Source organism: Nesoenas mayeri (genome assembly GCF_963082525.1).
Source record: "Nesoenas mayeri genome assembly, chromosome: 4".
Lineage (NCBI taxonomy): Eukaryota > Metazoa > Chordata > Aves > Columbiformes > Columbidae > Nesoenas > Nesoenas mayeri.
The window spans coordinates 24,530,668-24,547,703 of record NC_137540.1 but is presented as its reverse complement, the minus strand read 5'-3'; the positions used below and the strand labels follow the sequence as shown (position 1 = coordinate 24,547,703).

Below are 17,036 nucleotides of genomic sequence, written 5' to 3'. Positions count from 1 at the left end.
AAAGGACTCTCTATTCGTTGCCTATCATTGAATGAGGTCTCAGAAAGATCTCTGGAAGCAGACCACCTTCCAGACTCAATCTTAAGTCTGCATAATATAGATCAGCAAAATAAGGGTTTTGACTGGCAGTGTGTGCCCTACAGTGAGCATGACCCTACTGTGTATTAGTCAGAAGACACAAGAAACTGAGCGCTTGTTTTTGCATTGTTCTGTGTGCTTATGGGTAAGGAGGTCAACCCTCATATTTTTCAAAGGAAACACAAATAGGCTCATTCTGTTGATTTCAGTCTACTCTAACTTTCTCATGTGGTTATTTCTGTTTAATTCCTTTTTGACATTTCAAATCCTGCTAGAACTGGAACCTTTCTTACCTAATCTTCTATTGAATTGAGTAGGAAGCGCTCTTTTCTAACAGACTATCTCTCCTTTCTGAGCCTTCAGTTGATGACTGCCAACCCCAGCAGTGGAAGTTGTTCCCATCTGATGGAATTGCGGGGCAGGGGGGATGGGGGGAGATCTGTGGCAAACTGTCTTTCATAGTCATGATCTGAGATGAGACTGGTTTCTTTACCAGCTTCGCAAGTCTATGTCACCTGCTTGCAAAGGTGGGATTTGGCTGTTCAGCTGGTTTAATTTAAGCTGCTCTTTGCGCAAGTTATGGCAGGGGATCCTCAGAGCTGAAGCTGCAGGTGTTTGCTTGTGCATGTTGAATATATCCCTGATCATTGACAGCTCCAACATAAAGCCACTTGAGAGCTCTGCAGTTAGTCATCATGCAGCTATACTTGCAGTGATATTTTCACATTAATTTTTTTTGTCATTTTATATTAGTGTAGTCCAGAGTGTGTTAATGTAGTTCTTCTGCAACTGTGCCACAAAGCACTTTATTAAATTCATTTTGAAAGCAAGATTGAAATTTCAGTGGCCTTCTGGTGCTGGAATGAGTGCTGGCAGTTTGTGAAAAATTAGTACTATCGATGATGAGCGACTTTAATCCACTTCATGGTGGTTTAGCAGTCCTGCTATAAGGCTCTCTGCCTAGACTTTCAGTTGATCTTTGCCCATGCAGAAATGAAAAGTGCAGTCACTGTTAAGGCAGAGAGCTGTGCATCTTGTTTCCTTTCTGAGCCCACAGCCAGCAAACCTGTGCACTATTTTGATCCACCCAACCAAATTTTCGTTTGTTTTCATAACATACTGTAATGAAAACGCCACCGATGCTGGCGAAGTACCCAAACCTCATACTGGAAAATAATCTGAAGTTGTTCATTGGTAAGGTGTGTAGCCAGGGGCTGTTTCCACAGGGTACAGAAGATAGTGTGTAGTATCCTGCTTGTCCCGTTCCCCGGGTGGGCACAAACTGAAATAACTTTTTATTGATGTGCATCTAGCATGCAGGGGAGCTAAGTAAAATACCCAAGGAGTGTCTCATATGAAAATTCCAATTAGTTGAAAGCAGAACTGTTCCTGGAAGCCTCAGCCTTATCAGCAGGAGGAACAGAGCTGCTGGTCAAAAAGAGGGAAAGACAGGATGAAACCAAGTTATTTACTTGTTTTGTATCCAGAGCTAATCCTTGTTAGCTGAATACAACTTTCCCCATCCAAATAGGTTCTACTGGTTGTTCCTGATGGTAACTTATACAGAGCATTTAATGCTGCAATTTCAGTGATGTGTTTATTGTCTTGTAATCGAAATTGCTGACAATTTTTGAATCTCTGGTGAAATACTAAGAAATGGTACCATTCCACTCGTTATTTTTTTCTTCTTAAACCACTCAAAGGGCCTGAACGAACTGGTGAAACAAGTGAAGAGCCTGCCAGCTGTCAATTATAATCTACTGAAATATATCTGTAGGTAAGTGCTCTTGCAAGGACATCACAATGGTATTTATAATAGTGAGCTGACAGACAAACCTGTGTGTGTATGTGCCTTAAAGGAAAAGCATTATTCAAAAAGTCAGAGCATTGGTGAACTACAGTAAATACACAAAAAATACCGGTTTACTGCATGACTAATGACTAATTTGCTCTATCATGATGCATATTTATGTGTTTCCTCTTAGAAGCAGGCTGCACTCAGCAAGAAATGCAAGAAGGTAGAAGTCAATATATTCTGTCCTCTTTATAGGACTCTGGTTTTCCCATTTCGATTTGTAGTTATTTGCCTTGGCTGCATACTCCTGAAGTGTGATATCCTTGAAAACTGTTTATGTCTTGCAGTATACAGAATAAGTTTTGTGGACAAATCTAAGATGTTAATAATATGTCATACACAGTTGCAACTTGTGACTTTCTAGGAAGTTCCCAGCATCAAAACCAAAACAAAACAACCAAAAAAAAAACCCCAAACCAAAACACACACACATATACATACACATAAAACAAACAAAACTAACCTGTTTTTAATTGAAAGTTTGCATTTTGAGGATATTTTATGAGCCAAGTAGTTGATTAATTATGCTGATTAATACTACCATCTTTAACAGAGTTATCTTGTCATTCCAGATTGAGATTTAAATGGTGTTATCAATGTATTAGGTTGGTGCAAAAGTAACTGCAGTTTTGGACTGTAAATTTTGAACAATTATAACTAGGCTCAAACACATCTTTATTAATCAAAACACAAACCATTAAAAGCAACACATTTTTACCAATGAGAAGTAAGTTTGTTTACTCCTGTAGCGTAAAAATCTGTGCTTCAGATTCAAAGAACTCTGGGAAGACATTTTCTATAACCTGCTGGTTGTGGAAGCGTTTTCCCCACGCAAAGTTGTCAAGACACTTGAAGAAGTGGTTGTTGGTTGGTGAGAGGTCAGGTGAATATGGCAGATGAGGCAAAACTTCATAGCCCAATTAGTTCAACTTCTGAAGTGTCAGTTGTGCGATGTGTGGTGGGGTGTTGTCATGGAGAAGAATCACATCCTTTCTGTTGACCAATGCAGTCTGCAGGCATTGCAGTTTTTGGTGCGTCTCATCAATTTGCTGAGCAGACTTCTCAGTTGTGATGGTTTCTCTGGGATTTGGGCAACTGTAGTGGATAAGAGTGGCTGCAGACAGCCAAACAGTGACCATGAACCTTTTTGGTGCAAGTTTGGCTTTGGAGGTTCTTCTTGGTCCAGCCACTGAGCTGGTTGTTACCAGTTGTTGTATAAAATCCACTTTTCATTGCACTTCACAATCTGATCAATAAATGGTTCGTTGTTGTGTAGAATAAGAGAAGACAACACTTCAGAATGATGATTTTTCTTTTTATTTTTGGTCAGTTCATGAGGCACCCACTTACCGAGCTTTTTCACCTTTCCGATTTGTTTCAAATGCTGAATGACCATAGAATGGTCGATCTTGAGTTCTTCAGCAACTTCTCGTGTAGTTGTAATAGGGTCAGCTTCGATGATTGCCCTCCTTGGTCGTTGTCACCTTCCAATGGCTGGCCACTGCGCTCTTCATCTTCAAGGCTCTCATCTCCTTTGCAAAACTTCTTGAACCACCACTGCACTGTATGGTCGTTAGCAGTTCCTGGGCCAAATGTGGTGTTGATGTTGTGAGTTGTCTCAACTGCTTTGCGACCCATTTTGAACTTGAATAAAAAAACTACTCAATTTGCTTTTTGTCTAACACTATTTCCATAGCCTAAAGTAAATATAAAATAAATAGCAAGTAGTAAGTCAGTAAAAAAAACCCATGAAGTGAGAAAAGTGCATTAAAATTATGTATAACATAACCAAATTTATTTAAGAATGTATTCCAGTACCAAGTGGAAAATTTAAACAGTGCAAAAACCACAATTCCTTTTGCACCAGCGTAATATAATTTTGAAGACAATCTGAAGAATAATAGAATGTCCTGAGTTGGAAGGGACCCACAAGAATCGAGTTCAACTCCTGTCTCTGCATATGACAGCCCCACAGTTCACACCATGTGTCTGAGAGCATTGTCCAGTCTCTTCTTTAACACTGTCAGGCTTGGGGCTGTGACACCTCCCTGGGGAGCCTATTCCAGTGCTCCACCACCCTCTGGGTGAAGAACCTTTTCCTAATGTCCAACCTAAAGCTCCCCTGGCACATCTTCCTGCCATTCCCTCAGGTTCTGTCATTGGTCACCAAAGAGTTCAGTGCCTGCCCTTCCTCCTCCCATTGTGAGGAAGCTGTAGAACACAATGAGGTCTCTCATCAGTCTCCTCTTCTCCAGGCTGAACAAACCGAGTGACTTTAGCCGCTCCTTATACCACTTCCACCCCAAACCCTTCACCAAGTTATTAGCCCTCCTCTGGACACTTTCTAGTAGCTTACTATCTGTTTTATCCTGTAGTGCTCAGAGCTGCACACAGTGCTCCAGGTGAGGCCGCACCAGTGCGGAGCAGAGCAGAACAATCTCCTCCCTCGCACGGCTGGCAATGCTGTGCCTGATGCAGCCTGGGACACGGTTGGCCCTCTTGGGGTCAAGAAGTTCAGAATAGCACCGAGTTTTCAATATGTCCATGAGGGATTTGGAATTATGTACTTCAAGTATATTAAGAAACATGCTTTGGATTTTTTCTTTTCTTCCCTTTTATATGTTCCTTAAAGGCATTTTTCTTCCCCACAGATTCCTTGATGAAGTCCAGTCTTACTCAGGCGTAAACAAAATGAGCGTGCAAAATCTGGCTACCGTTTTTGGCCCAAACATCCTTCGCCCCAAAGTGGAAGATCCTCTGACTATCATGGAGGGTGAGCTTACTGTATATCACTTGAAGAGAAATAAGGAATGTCTTTATGTTTATTAGCAGTACATACAGGTCCATGTAGTATGTGCATTAAGTTCCATATATCTGCTTGATAGACCCAGAATTCTATAACCTGAGTGATCTGCTGGGTTAAACCGTGCAGGTTACTACATAAGTGACTGGAATGTGCAGCGTTGCCAACAGACTTTGCATGAGATTGTGCAACTTCGGTAAAAATGTACTTTTCTTCTCAATACTTGCTGCAAATATAACATGTTCTGATTCAGCACATGTGGTCGAAGTGCAGTTAATATTTGACCTGTGGTTGTTAAGGATGAAAAAAGTTTGTAAAGGTTCATACTGCAGTGACCCATGTAAGAATACCCCACAAGGCAGAGGTACATTATGTACCTTCCTGCGCAACAGTGATCAAATTGTCACCTGCATTGTAAACAACAATGCAGCAATGCCCAGCTGTAGCAGTTCTTCTGTGATTAAGGCAAAAATATGGCCATGACAGTTTCCTCCTATATTTCCTTCCTCAGCTTAAGCTTTTTGACTTCAGTTCTCCATAAAGTATGATGCCCTTTCTCCCTCCAAACACTTTTAATGTGCAGGATTTACTTAACTTTCTCAGAAATTGGAGCTGTACGTAGACCCTGCACTGAGATTATATCACACCTCAAAAATGCAGTGGTCATATTTTGAGAATGTATGGATTTACTATTTTTCTGTGAGTTTGATGCTTTTTCTCTTCCCTAGATACTACAATTCGCTGTGTACTTTGTTCACTTACTTGTTTTTCTGAAATCACGTTTCTTTCTCCTTCTTTTAACTCTCAACACAGTTATTATGGTGTTGTGGACATGGTGTTTCCAGATCATATATGAAAGCAGTAAATACCCTGGGTTAGCTGTCTGAACAGTAGCTCAGACAAGCCAGAAAACCTTCTGAAGTGGAGAGGGTTTTTAATCATCTTCTCCACTTCAGTGTCTGGATTCTCATTGTCACAGAGAATGGTTCAGTCATGCAGGTGACTCAGAAGGGTTTGCAAGAGCAGATGTCCAATTTATGTGCATGTTTTCTGTGACTCTGCATGAGTATCATCAAACCTGTGCAGCTTCACATACCCATAAATCTGCATGTGTGGCTTCTTCCTGGTTTCTGTACATCTTTGTCTCAAATGCACCACGATTATCTGATATGGGGGTGCTCAGACAAGCTTTACTGTGTCAGTGAAGTTGTAGTTTACGCACTTTACACAACCTCCCCATGGTATTTTGAGAAACACACACAAGAGTTGTTCTTGTCTTGTTTCCTTCCTCTTCAAGTGTTTTGTCCTGTCTCTCATGGGAGTTAAATTTTTGTGTGTGTGCATTCATGTTGCCTATCACTTCACTTTACACCTGTCTCTTTGTTTGTATCTACAAACCCTTACCCTGGCACTGCTGTCAAGCTTAATTGCCTGGTGGATAACTACCGTAAATGTTTCTTTTGTTCAGGCAGCAAACTGGCCTTTTTTTTGCCCCCAACGCTTTTGCATTAAATAGTACAAGAAGTACTTTGCATGGATCAACAGAATGGAGTTGGAGAAAGGTGTCACAGAGGTGATTTATACCACTGAACCCAAAGAGAACCATACCTCACAGGATGATGGTTACTGATGGGATCCCATGTATCTTCAGCTCACCTGGTGTGGGGGAGACAAATGGAGATTTGGAATGGGGAGAGGGGAGTTAGCCATTCCTAAATAAAATACTATCTTAAGGGTTTATTTAAAAAAACCCAACAACTAGATGGAAAGGGGAAAATAATGTTTTTCCAGTTATTGAAAGCAGTCATCTGTCATCTTCTTGGGGTGCAGTTACTGTCACAGTAATAGCTTCTTTGCAAACAAGTTCCTGTTCTTAGGGATTCTGTGAGTCCTGCTGGCTTGGTTTGATGGAAAGAAGAGGTGATGTTGATCCAGCCCAGTAGCCACAGGTGCTTCAGGCATGTTAAACATTCAGGGTGTTATGCAGATGGATGTATTGCATAGAGGTTTGTGTAAGCTGAATGTTTACTAACATGAGGCATAAAGTATATTTATGCCCTGAACAAAACATACTGTTAATGCCCACATGCTTGGTGTCTTGTTTCAGGTACAGTTGTAGTCCAGCAGCTCATGTCAGTGATGATTAGCAAACATGAAGAGCTGTTTCCCAGGGATGCAGACCCTCAGATGGGACCTGAGGTATGCAACAACAACAATGAAATGCCAAAGAAAGTGGTTGTGGGGCAGCTACAGAACAAAGAAAACAACAACACCAAGGAGACACCAGTGAGGCGCTGCTCTTGGGACAAACCTGAGTCTCCCCAAAGGGGGAGCATGGACAATGAATCTCCGACTGCTCAGCCAGGCAGCAAGACAAATAGCCCCAGGAACAGCGTCCAGAAACCAGACGTCACCAGAAGCCCACCGCTCATGGTGAAAAAAAATCCAGCTTTTAATAAAGGCAGTGGCATAGTCACCAACGGGTCCTTCAGCAGCTCTGTGGAGGGCGCTGAGAAGAGCCAGACCTTACCAAACTGTGCTCTGCAAACCAGGAGAACGTCGTCCCTGAAAGGACCGGTGACTAAGATGGGCACGCACAGCGTGCAGAATGGAGCGGTGCGGATGGGTGTTTCCAGCACAGACGGACACAGCAACACCCTCAACAGCCGCACCCCGGGCTGGGTGCCCAATGGCTACGTCACAATGAGGGACAACAAGCAGAAGGAGCTGGTGAGTGACTCAGGCCAGCACAACAGGCTTTCTACCTATGACAATGTCCACCAGCAGTTCTCTATGGTGAACTCTGATGATAAACAGAGCGTGGACAGTGCCACCTGGTCAACGTCCTCCTGTGAAATATCACTCCCTGAGAACTCCAACTCCTGTCGTTCATCCACCACCACCTGCCCTGAGCAGGACTTTTATGCGGGTAACTTTGAAGACTCTGTGTTGGATGGACCACCTCAGGAAGACCTCTCTAACACGGGTGACTATGAGAACAAAAGTGACAGAAGGAGCATGGGGGGGCACAGCAGCCGAGCCACCAGCAGCAGTGATAACAGTGAAACGTTTGTGGCCAACAGTACTAACAATCACAGCGCTCTGCACAGCCTTGTGTCCAGCTTGAAGCAAGAGATGGCCAAGCAAAAACTAGAGTATGAGACAAGGATTAAAAGGTAAGGTGGTTTAGTTCTGCTGTTTGCCTGCCTTTTGCTGACTAAATCCAGTAATTTTTCCCTCTTGTGTGAGTTGCAATCTGCACTAACTGCAGTCATTGGGTGCTTGTGACTGAGTTTCCAGTCTGCTGGAATTAACATACTCCAACATCTATCTCACAAAGGTATAATGATCCAAAGGGCTTTGTGTTAGAACAATTGCTTGCCATATTGGTGACACACTATCCCATTGGTGGCAAAACCAAAGCTACAAAGCCAGAACCTTGGAGATGTAACAAATTGAGGAGGCTCTCACTGTGTTTTCATTAATTGATGCCTTTTCTCCAGAGACCGAGAAGGGCAACTGGGCATCACCTTTAAGTGAAAGCAGTGCCATGGTTTATTCTACCTACAATTTTTGAGATCAGGAGACTGCTGGAACTCCTTTCCAGAGTCCTTGTTCCACTTGAGGAAGTGCTGCATCTGGGAGTTACCTGTGCTTACAGTCCCATCTCCGCGCTGCGGCTTTGAGCCTTGCTTTCACAGCTCAGACCTGTTAAAGGCGGCAAGGGAGAGCTCTGTTGTCTATGGATAGTGCAGAGTCTTGCACGCAACAAGGTTGCTAGCGTGGGTGGCCAGCGGGAGCTGGGTGTCAACACTTCCAGGAGTAAAAGGCTTACTTAGGTTATTTGTGGAGAAATAGGTGGTGCTGTTTGCTACCATGCATCTTACCAGTGGCTGTTATTGGGCATTTTCTAAATGAGCTATGGAGGATGTTGCCCTGTGCAAACAGTTCATTGATGAATTTTTGAGAGGTGTGTCTGCAAACCATAGCTTCAATCTAAGCTTTGTAAGTGAAAAGACACATGTCTGAGTGAGTCTGTGGTGTGCATATCTGCTCGAGTGACTGAGGACTGCTGCTCAGGAGCTGTCTGCTTTTATTTCTTCTTTTTGCAGCTTGGAGCAGAGAAATCTCACCCTGGAGACAGAAATGATGGCCCTACATGAAGAGCTGGACCAAGAGCGGAAGAAATTCACAATGGTAGAAATCAAAATGCGTAATGCAGAACGGGCCAAGGAAGATGCAGAGAAGAGGAATGACATGTTGCAGAAGGAAATGGAGCAGTTTTTCTCCACTTTTGGAGAACTGACAGTGGAGTCTCGCAGAACAGAAAGAGGCAACACCATCTGGATCCAGTGAGCACTGGAGGTGTAGACTGTGAGACTTTGGGAGGGTTTGGGGGTCTTATACTGTATCAGGTGGCTGGTCACCTGTCTGAGGCTAGTACTCAACATAATGTTATAAACCCTTGCAGGAAAAAATCCTACAGACATTAACCACGCATATATGCAGTGTGTACTTATCAAGCTATAGTCTTTGAATGCTTCATGAGACTACTGTCAAGTGTTACAACTGGATACATGTATATAAATTCAAAAAAAATCACCTTAGCAAGAGATGTATCTCAAGAAATATTTTAATGCAAGTCTTGTATTTAAATTGGTAAATGGAAATGTTGTTGCAATCAAGCTTTATATCAAGGCTTTTCTCCCTTGCACTTAACATAATAAGCTATTTTTGGCATTGTGTTACCATCAGCTTATTTTGTATATCAAATATTTGTTTTGTTTTGTTTTGTTACTCCTCTTGCTGGGGAGTGAAGATAAACAGATATATTAAGGTATGTGTGCCAATGGTTAACCCTGATTTGCGTCGCTCCAAAAAGACAGCAGGATAGGAAACCAGCAGCACACTATGGGGTGGTAGGGGAGGAAGGTACTAGTTAACAGAATTGATAGCCAGGGTAGAAAATACCAGGGCACCCATATGGTCAACACCAAATGAGGATAATGAAGTCCATGGCAAAAGGGGTAAACAGCCACTTATTTGGCAGCAAATGTGGACGGCAGTATAAGAAGTTGGGAGAGGGGAAGAAGGATGTTTAAGAGGCAGTCAATCACATGACCAGAGCTTTTTGGGTACCCTCAAGAAGTCCCATGCCTGATAGCTGCAGCTCAGAACAGGGATATAAAACAGCTTTTCTGACCATATTTACATCTGACTTACCTCTGTACTCTGGGTGAAAGTGAGTCCTTGCAACACTGGTGAAGGGACACACAGAGGGATGAACCAGACATCCCAAGAGCCTCATTAGTGTGATGGGTGCTTAAAAAAATAACAGAAAAAAATTATGCCCAGAGTAGAAATTACCAGAGCAATTGTGTAACAAACAGCAAATAAGGAAGAAAACATGTTCATCACCTATATTTACAGTGTATATTTCCAAGTTATCATACTCTCTGAATGCTTCAATGAGATTACTGTCAAATGTTAAAACTGTGAAAGCTCCCAGGCTTTCAGCATTGCCGAGGGAACACCCAGAGGGAACAGCCTGGAGCTTAACACCGTGCAGAGTGCCAATGAAAAAGAAACAGCAAAGCTGTTCTATAAACTAAGAATTCGTTTGGCATCTTTACATACAGTAAGTATTACTGGTATTTTCTGTGCCACGTGAAGGATTTTTTTTTTTTTTTTAACTTCGTGTTTAGGACTGCAAGCTGGATTATTAGAGAGGGTTCTTGAGATATCTTGGCTTCCCTCTAGTGTCTCATAAAGATATTGCAATCAACTTCTAATGCCAATTGAGAACTATGAAGGTAGCCTCAAAGAACCTTCTTGGTTATAGCATGTATATTAAACAAGTATTAATTAGATGTGCAAATTTACTGGGAAGCAAACATGAGGTTTACATATTTACAGATTTACATTTCAGAGAAATACTAACTTACAATGCAGCATTACACTTGGTGCTTCTGGTTGCATTATTTGTGTCTGGTGAGGTTCAGAGTCTCCAGTCAGGGCACCTGTTGCACTAATTGCTGTGAACGTGTCTAACGCACGTCCAGTCTGAATGTAAATCGGAAGAAGTCTGAGAGGGAGAGATCAAGGTAATAGGAAGGAGCATGTTTTGTATCAGTCAGCAGTAATTACAAGATGTCACCACAATGGTGAGAGAAGGAAAGAGATTACTATATTCTGCTTTTTAAATTGAATGAGAAAGACCTTGATATCTGATGCAGTATGCCTCAAAGTGGACTCAATCTGACATCTTTTGACATGACAGAAATGTCTCTGGGATACGTATTTTCCTAACTGGAATTCATATTTTCACACTAGATGTATACAGCACTCCCTGCAGCAGTATCGTGAGGTGGAGAAAGTCCTGCTTTCTCACTTAGAGTAAGCCAGTTTTCTCATTTTCTTTTACCACTCCCTGTATTGTTCAAGGTCTGTTGCTCTCTTAAAATTTAAAGGAATACACAACTCCTAAGGCTAGTTGAAGGTGTAAATGAGGACCTGAAGTTTAGTCACACAGGCATGGCAGAAGGTGGCCAATGGGGCACAGGAGAAAGGTGCTGCTTCAAGGTTATCAGCTGATACAGCAGCCAAAATGACAGCTCCTTGATAAAATATTATTTCTGATACTTCCTCAAAATTGACAAGGAACAGGAATTTAATTTCACACCCACATCTGCCTCCAATGCCCTCGGCTATACAATACGCATGGAAGAAGGGAAGGTATTTATAGTACATGTACTTAGCATTCTCTGTTATAGTCCTCACCAGATCAAACTGGAAGCTTCCAGTGATTTATATGTGCTGTTTTCCTTAGTTGTTTGAACAGACTTCTTTGTACATGTTTGTTTCTGAACCCAGATTATGTGGTCAGTGATTGATTTCTGAGGGCTGGTTCTTATTCTACCTGCAAGCCTACCCACAAAGTACAAGAATGCAGTTCAGAGTGGTTTCTCGGACCTTCAGGTCTTTGCATTCATGATGTCCAAGATGGTTGTTTATAGATCATCTTCATTTTTATGTTGTTCCTCTTGAGGGTTGCCATTAAACACTCTTGACTCAGACTGAATGATGCTACCACAGTGATTTCTTTAGGGCATGATCCTTGAAAATTTTTGTTGTTGTTTTTGCGGGGACTCTGCGAAGGTGGTTCTCCAAGTGAATTTTGTGTAGGGCTCAGGCTGAAGTGGACCTGGCTCCTTCTGACTAATGCCAGCCTAAAAAATCAGAATTTCTATTTTGCATTATGGCTGCATCAGAGGGATCTTGATCTGCTTTGAAATTAAGACTTAGTCTTGGAAGAAAATATGAACCATCAGTAGCCATAACAGCCACAGAACTGTAGTTGTTAAAACTAGCTAGGACTTTGTAATCTCCTGGACACAGAAGCAAAATTCCATAGAACATCTCTAGTAAAAGTCTGTCTTACTCTGGGAGCAGAGCAGCAGCTCAGGTTTTAGTCTGTTTGGCCCTTCTTATTTTGGTGGTGATTCCTTGATGGGTTTAAAACTGCTCTTGGTGCTGCTGTCACCTTGCAGCCATCTGTTCCTGTACCGGGTTCGTAGCATTGTCACTCAGCTCAAGCCATGGGGCTGCATTTCCTGGGGCCGAACCTGCAGAAAGCTGTTCTTCGGGTTAGTCTTCTGGCCCGTGAGGTCTCTGTGCTGGCTCAATAAAGTATCAGACAAGTTCACTGTAGCTATGCCATTTGGAATCAGCTTAAACAGTCTAAGTACCTTTGAAGGCTTTTTTGGAAGCTTGTGTTAGGCAGGATTTGTCTGTTTGTCTAGGATTTGTTCAAAGCTTGTCTTTGCATTTTAAAAGGTATTCCAGTACTTTTCAGTCAGTTCCTCAAGAAACATTTAACTTCCAGTTATATGGTAAGTACTGGTATCACAGTAGACTGGAATAGTGGCAGATACTCACTATACCCTTTAGTTGTTAGATTCTGATGTTTGGCTCAGAAAAGCTTCAGTTTTCCTTTCTGTTCATGAGAATCCTGCCACACACTTGGAGTGTTCTCTGGTGCAGCAGAATAGTTACACTTACTGCACTTCTTTGCTACGTGTTTTTCTTACAGCATCTCATAGAGCAAGTTTCCCAAATATAAAAGTAAATAAATATGTTAAATGATAAGCAAAAGTGGTATTTTAGGTTTTTGTTAAGATTGAGGAGGAAAGGAGCTTGGTAACATTTCCACTATGAGATCTGTAAGCAGTACTTGATCCAGCAGTGAGAGTGACATTTCAAAAATTGCTGAAAAAGATCAAGTTTGCTAAAAATAATGAATATTTAACAAGTATATGTTGTATAGCGTCCCCAGAGAGAGGGAAGAGAGGTGTGGGTTAAGGAAACACTGAATGAGCAGGTACACTTGAATGTTTTGACAACCCAGTCAAAACATAGAGTTGCCTCCAGCTGCTGTTCACTTGAATCCTTCCTGGCTGAGTGAAACTCCTAGTTATTTCCTTTCTTACTTTGAATTCCCTCTGGATTCTGTCCATTGAAGAGAAAGTGCCTGCAGACTCTCTGTGCCCTGGGTAGATCTGCCAGGAAGTGGTGAGGGGAGGGAAATGGAAGATGGGAGAAGATATATTAACACATATACTTTTGATGTGGACATGCAAAAATAGAGGAAGCAGATGGGAGAGAGTCAAACAAGCAAGTGAATATACCTGAAATCGCCATGTGTAGGTGGTAGTAATTTGCCCTCAGTTAAGTGCATTCTTTCTGAAAACTTTTCTCTACAAAAAGGTTACTGCAGTTAATGCTGTGCTATTATTTCAGAGCTTTTTTGTTTTAGATTACTTCATGGGCAGTCACTAATAGCTCGGTCAACTGTTTCAGACTACCTTCCTTGCTGTTACCAGTCCTGTGTGCTAACAGTGAGAATTCCTATGGAGAAACACCTCTCAGAGCTGTTGCTGCAGGGCTGTGTGCCCGGCAGGGAGCCCCGCGGGGTCGGACGGCACTCTCTGCATTACTGGCACTGCTGCTGATGGCCCCTGGACCATCGCTCAACATCTCTAGAGCAGTGCGTTTTAGCAAATAAAATCATGTATGGCAGATATCCCACTGATATAAATTGCCATAGGTCTACAAAGGTTTGGGAAGCAGTGACAGAAGCAGACAAGCTTTCTCTTTTAGAAGCTGTAATAATGTGTGTATTTACAATTAGCATTGGTGGTCTGGTTTTGCTGGAGAAATGCTTGTCAGCAATCTGTCAAGTTTCTTATTATGCCAGTAATAATGGAGAGTGCAAACAATTTTGGAGGCCAGAAAAAAGAGTGTGATGCAAATATATTCCTCCCTTTTCCCTCAGGGATCAAGGATAATAAGCTTTATATGCAATACCCATTTCTGAATCTCCTAAGCGCAAGAATGGAAAATCCTTTCTACTTCTGTGTGTATTGCTTTCTTCATGTGAAAGAGGTTTAAAGTGATTCATGTTCAGTGGGGCTTTACTGTGATGCTTAAAATACTATTATGAGCTGTTAAAAGTACTGTTATGAGTATGGCTGTACTTCTTAACTGTATAGTATTTAGGAGGCAACTTGGCTTGAGACCAAAACAGATAGTTTTGAGCACCGACATTTTCTCTGTTGTTCAAGTCACAAAGGCATACTCTTTATTTTCTGACCTTAACAGTTCACCTTAGAAACTGGACAAAAGGCAAAAGAGTGTGTCTTAGTTTGATTTGTCTTTTTTTTTTTTTTTTTTTAATTTAGGTTTAGATTGCTGAACTGTATCCTGCAGTTCAGCAGAAATGATTGTGATTGTTGCATGTAGGACTACTTGCAAATCAGTTCCACATACTTTGTAACGAAGTGCTTTTCACGTCTTCATCACTGCTAAGTTCTGCCAGTGGCTGGTGTTTGTAATGGCACGTTCTTTATATCTGGCTGAACTACAGCACCTGGATTTTGACTGATGTAGCACTAGCTCCTCTTGTAGCCACATTTTAACCTAGACTGATCATTCTGGTGAGATTCTGCTTAATTCACTTTTGCAGATGCACACTTCGTATAGCAGTGAGATCTTACTCAGGGAGTTGTGTGGAAAAGCTACAAATTCACACCTACCTAATTCCATGATAGTTCTCATGTGTGGACATGCCCTAATACTAATAGTGCATATGGATAATGAAAGAGATACTTGTATAATTTAGTGTTAATAGTGAGTGTATTACAGTTAATTGATATTCTTCTGTCTGGCTGAAGGGACCCACATGAAAGGAGGCTGTAATAGAAAGCAAGTACGCTCTGAACCACGACAGAAATGAAGCATCTCTGGAGGCAATTCCAAAAGCCATTAAGAGAACAGTTCATGAACTATTCATCTATTTCTGTGCTGCCAGCCAGGCCTGTTTTTCCCAAGGACAAAACCTAAGATCAAAAACCCACTAAGCTATTAAAAACCTTGCCTAACAAGGAAAGAGTTGGAGAGCTGCTAATATCGATGCAGTAGAACATGCTGGATAAAGGTGTATGGCTTTCCACGCACTGAAGCCAGTAGGGGCTGGGTGAATTTGCAGTCCTCTGCAGGACCAAGCACACTGACCAGCTTAGGTTCTCAGTCCATTTGGTGTTCCTAAGTGCCGCAGTCCAGGCAAACGCTGTGTGGCAGAGCAGGCTTTATTGGCTTGGGCACACAGCAGTGTACAAGTATTGCTGTGCCAGTTCTGGAGGTGGGTTGGTCCATGCACGACCCACAGGCATCGTCAAGCTCCTCAGCATTTGAAGCTGAGGTGTCTTTAATTCAAAGTATAGACATGCCCCAAACTGTACAGCTATGGCCTGAGTGTTTTTCCTCCTCTATGTCTCTCCTTAGCTTTATAGTCACGGAAGAAATGTGGAGGCAGCTGAAATTTGGAAGATATCGGTAGCTTGCCACAGGCACAGAGAGGTGGGTTCCTCACAGTTCCCAGCTATAACAGGGCCTACTCTCTTAATGCAATTGGAAAGGACTACCAGCTCCTATCCTTGGGATCCATTAACAGCCACAGCTTCAGGTTTCACTCAGACAAAAATAGAGATAACGGCTAAGGAGCGTGCCTTCCCTATGGCTGTGGGTGGCAGGTGAGAACAGGTTGGTGCTAAGTTGACAGTCCCATTCAGTTCTATGCTGGGAAACATGTAGTGAGAGCTGGTCTTTTGGAAACTGCTCCTGCAAGCGAGAGTGGGAGCGAGGTGATAGCTGAGGTTTGCTTCTGAGCTCTCATGACACTACAGCCTGTAATACAAGTTGCAGGGGAAGCAGTTGTGAAGTCAGATATGAGGTGTATGTGTGTAGAGTGGTAGAAACACAGACCAAACTCCAAACAAGTTTAATATTGGGAACAGAGCTTTTGCTATTTAAATCTGTATTTTGAGTCTGAGTCTTACATTGATGAAAGAAAGTAGGTTGACAGATCTGAAGATGCGTCTTCTGTTTGTTCAGGCAATGAGCACATGGCACGTGGTAGTCATCAAACTACTCCCTATGCAGCACAGCAGTGCATGCCAACCTTCTCTGGAACCTCTGCAGATAAAAGTAGTGACCTATGTTTGCCTGTGGTGACTGCGCTCTTTCTCGTCATTCTGTCCATACTGCCATTATTTAAGTTAATTAAGTGAAAATCTTAATTCACACAGCTATGCCTGGTTCCCAAGTCAGGACTGTGTGGTAGCTAGAGATCACTTTCAGATTTTTTTGTTAGGTGCTGTTGAATTTGAGCCGATGTTCTGCAGGTAAAAAGTAAAAGGGATTTGTCAAGATTACCAAGTTACTTGTTCTTTCTGAGACATAACACTTTTTAAATGTGGGTCTTAATCACCTTAATATTGAAGTTGAAGCAATTTTTGCCATAATGCCAAGGAGAAGGACTAGGCTAGGTCAAAATAACTCACATGAGAATTATAGTGTTACTGTGGGCCAGAAATGGTGGTTTTCATTAAAATGGGGGAGCCAAGGAGAAATCCTCCTTGATTTTTTTTACTATATATATATTAGGAATTGTTGTTCAGAAGAGCTTAAATTTTGTTTGGTACTGTGGATTTATGGTGTGACAGGCTTTTGTTTCCTGACAAATTTCTATGCCATTTTAAAGAAAATTTAAGCAAATTACTTGTCTCCTGATTCTCTGTTTTTCAAGTTTTGCTGTCAGGCAAACAGGAGAGAAGCAGGATGAGGAGGCAGGGGACAAGGAAAACCAAAAACCTAGCTCCAGTTTTAGTAGCTGTTCCTTTTTTCAAACCTTATCATCTGAGTGGGCCTAGATGTGCTCTATTCTTTGTAAACTCTTAATTC

The 17,036-nt window shown here is 42.0% G+C and overlaps 1 protein-coding gene across 2 annotated transcripts in view; it reads left to right on the top strand.

Moving 5' to 3' along the window:
• Nucleotides 1-9,092, top strand: part of ARHGAP24 (Rho GTPase activating protein 24) — a gene marked incomplete at both ends in the record, with an annotated part of 199,119 nt that extends 190,027 nt beyond the window's left edge. For both annotated transcript variants that reach the window (XM_080343937.1, XM_080343938.1), the window contains 4 exons: nt 1,782-1,855; nt 4,585-4,706; nt 6,844-7,912; nt 8,849-9,092. In XM_080343937.1, coding sequence (XP_080200063.1) covers nt 1,782-1,855; nt 4,585-4,706; nt 6,844-7,912; nt 8,849-9,092 — 1,509 coding nt within the window. The remainder of the gene's footprint in view (nt 1-1,781; nt 1,856-4,584; nt 4,707-6,843; nt 7,913-8,848) is intronic.
• Nucleotides 9,093-17,036: the final 7,944 nt, after the last annotated feature.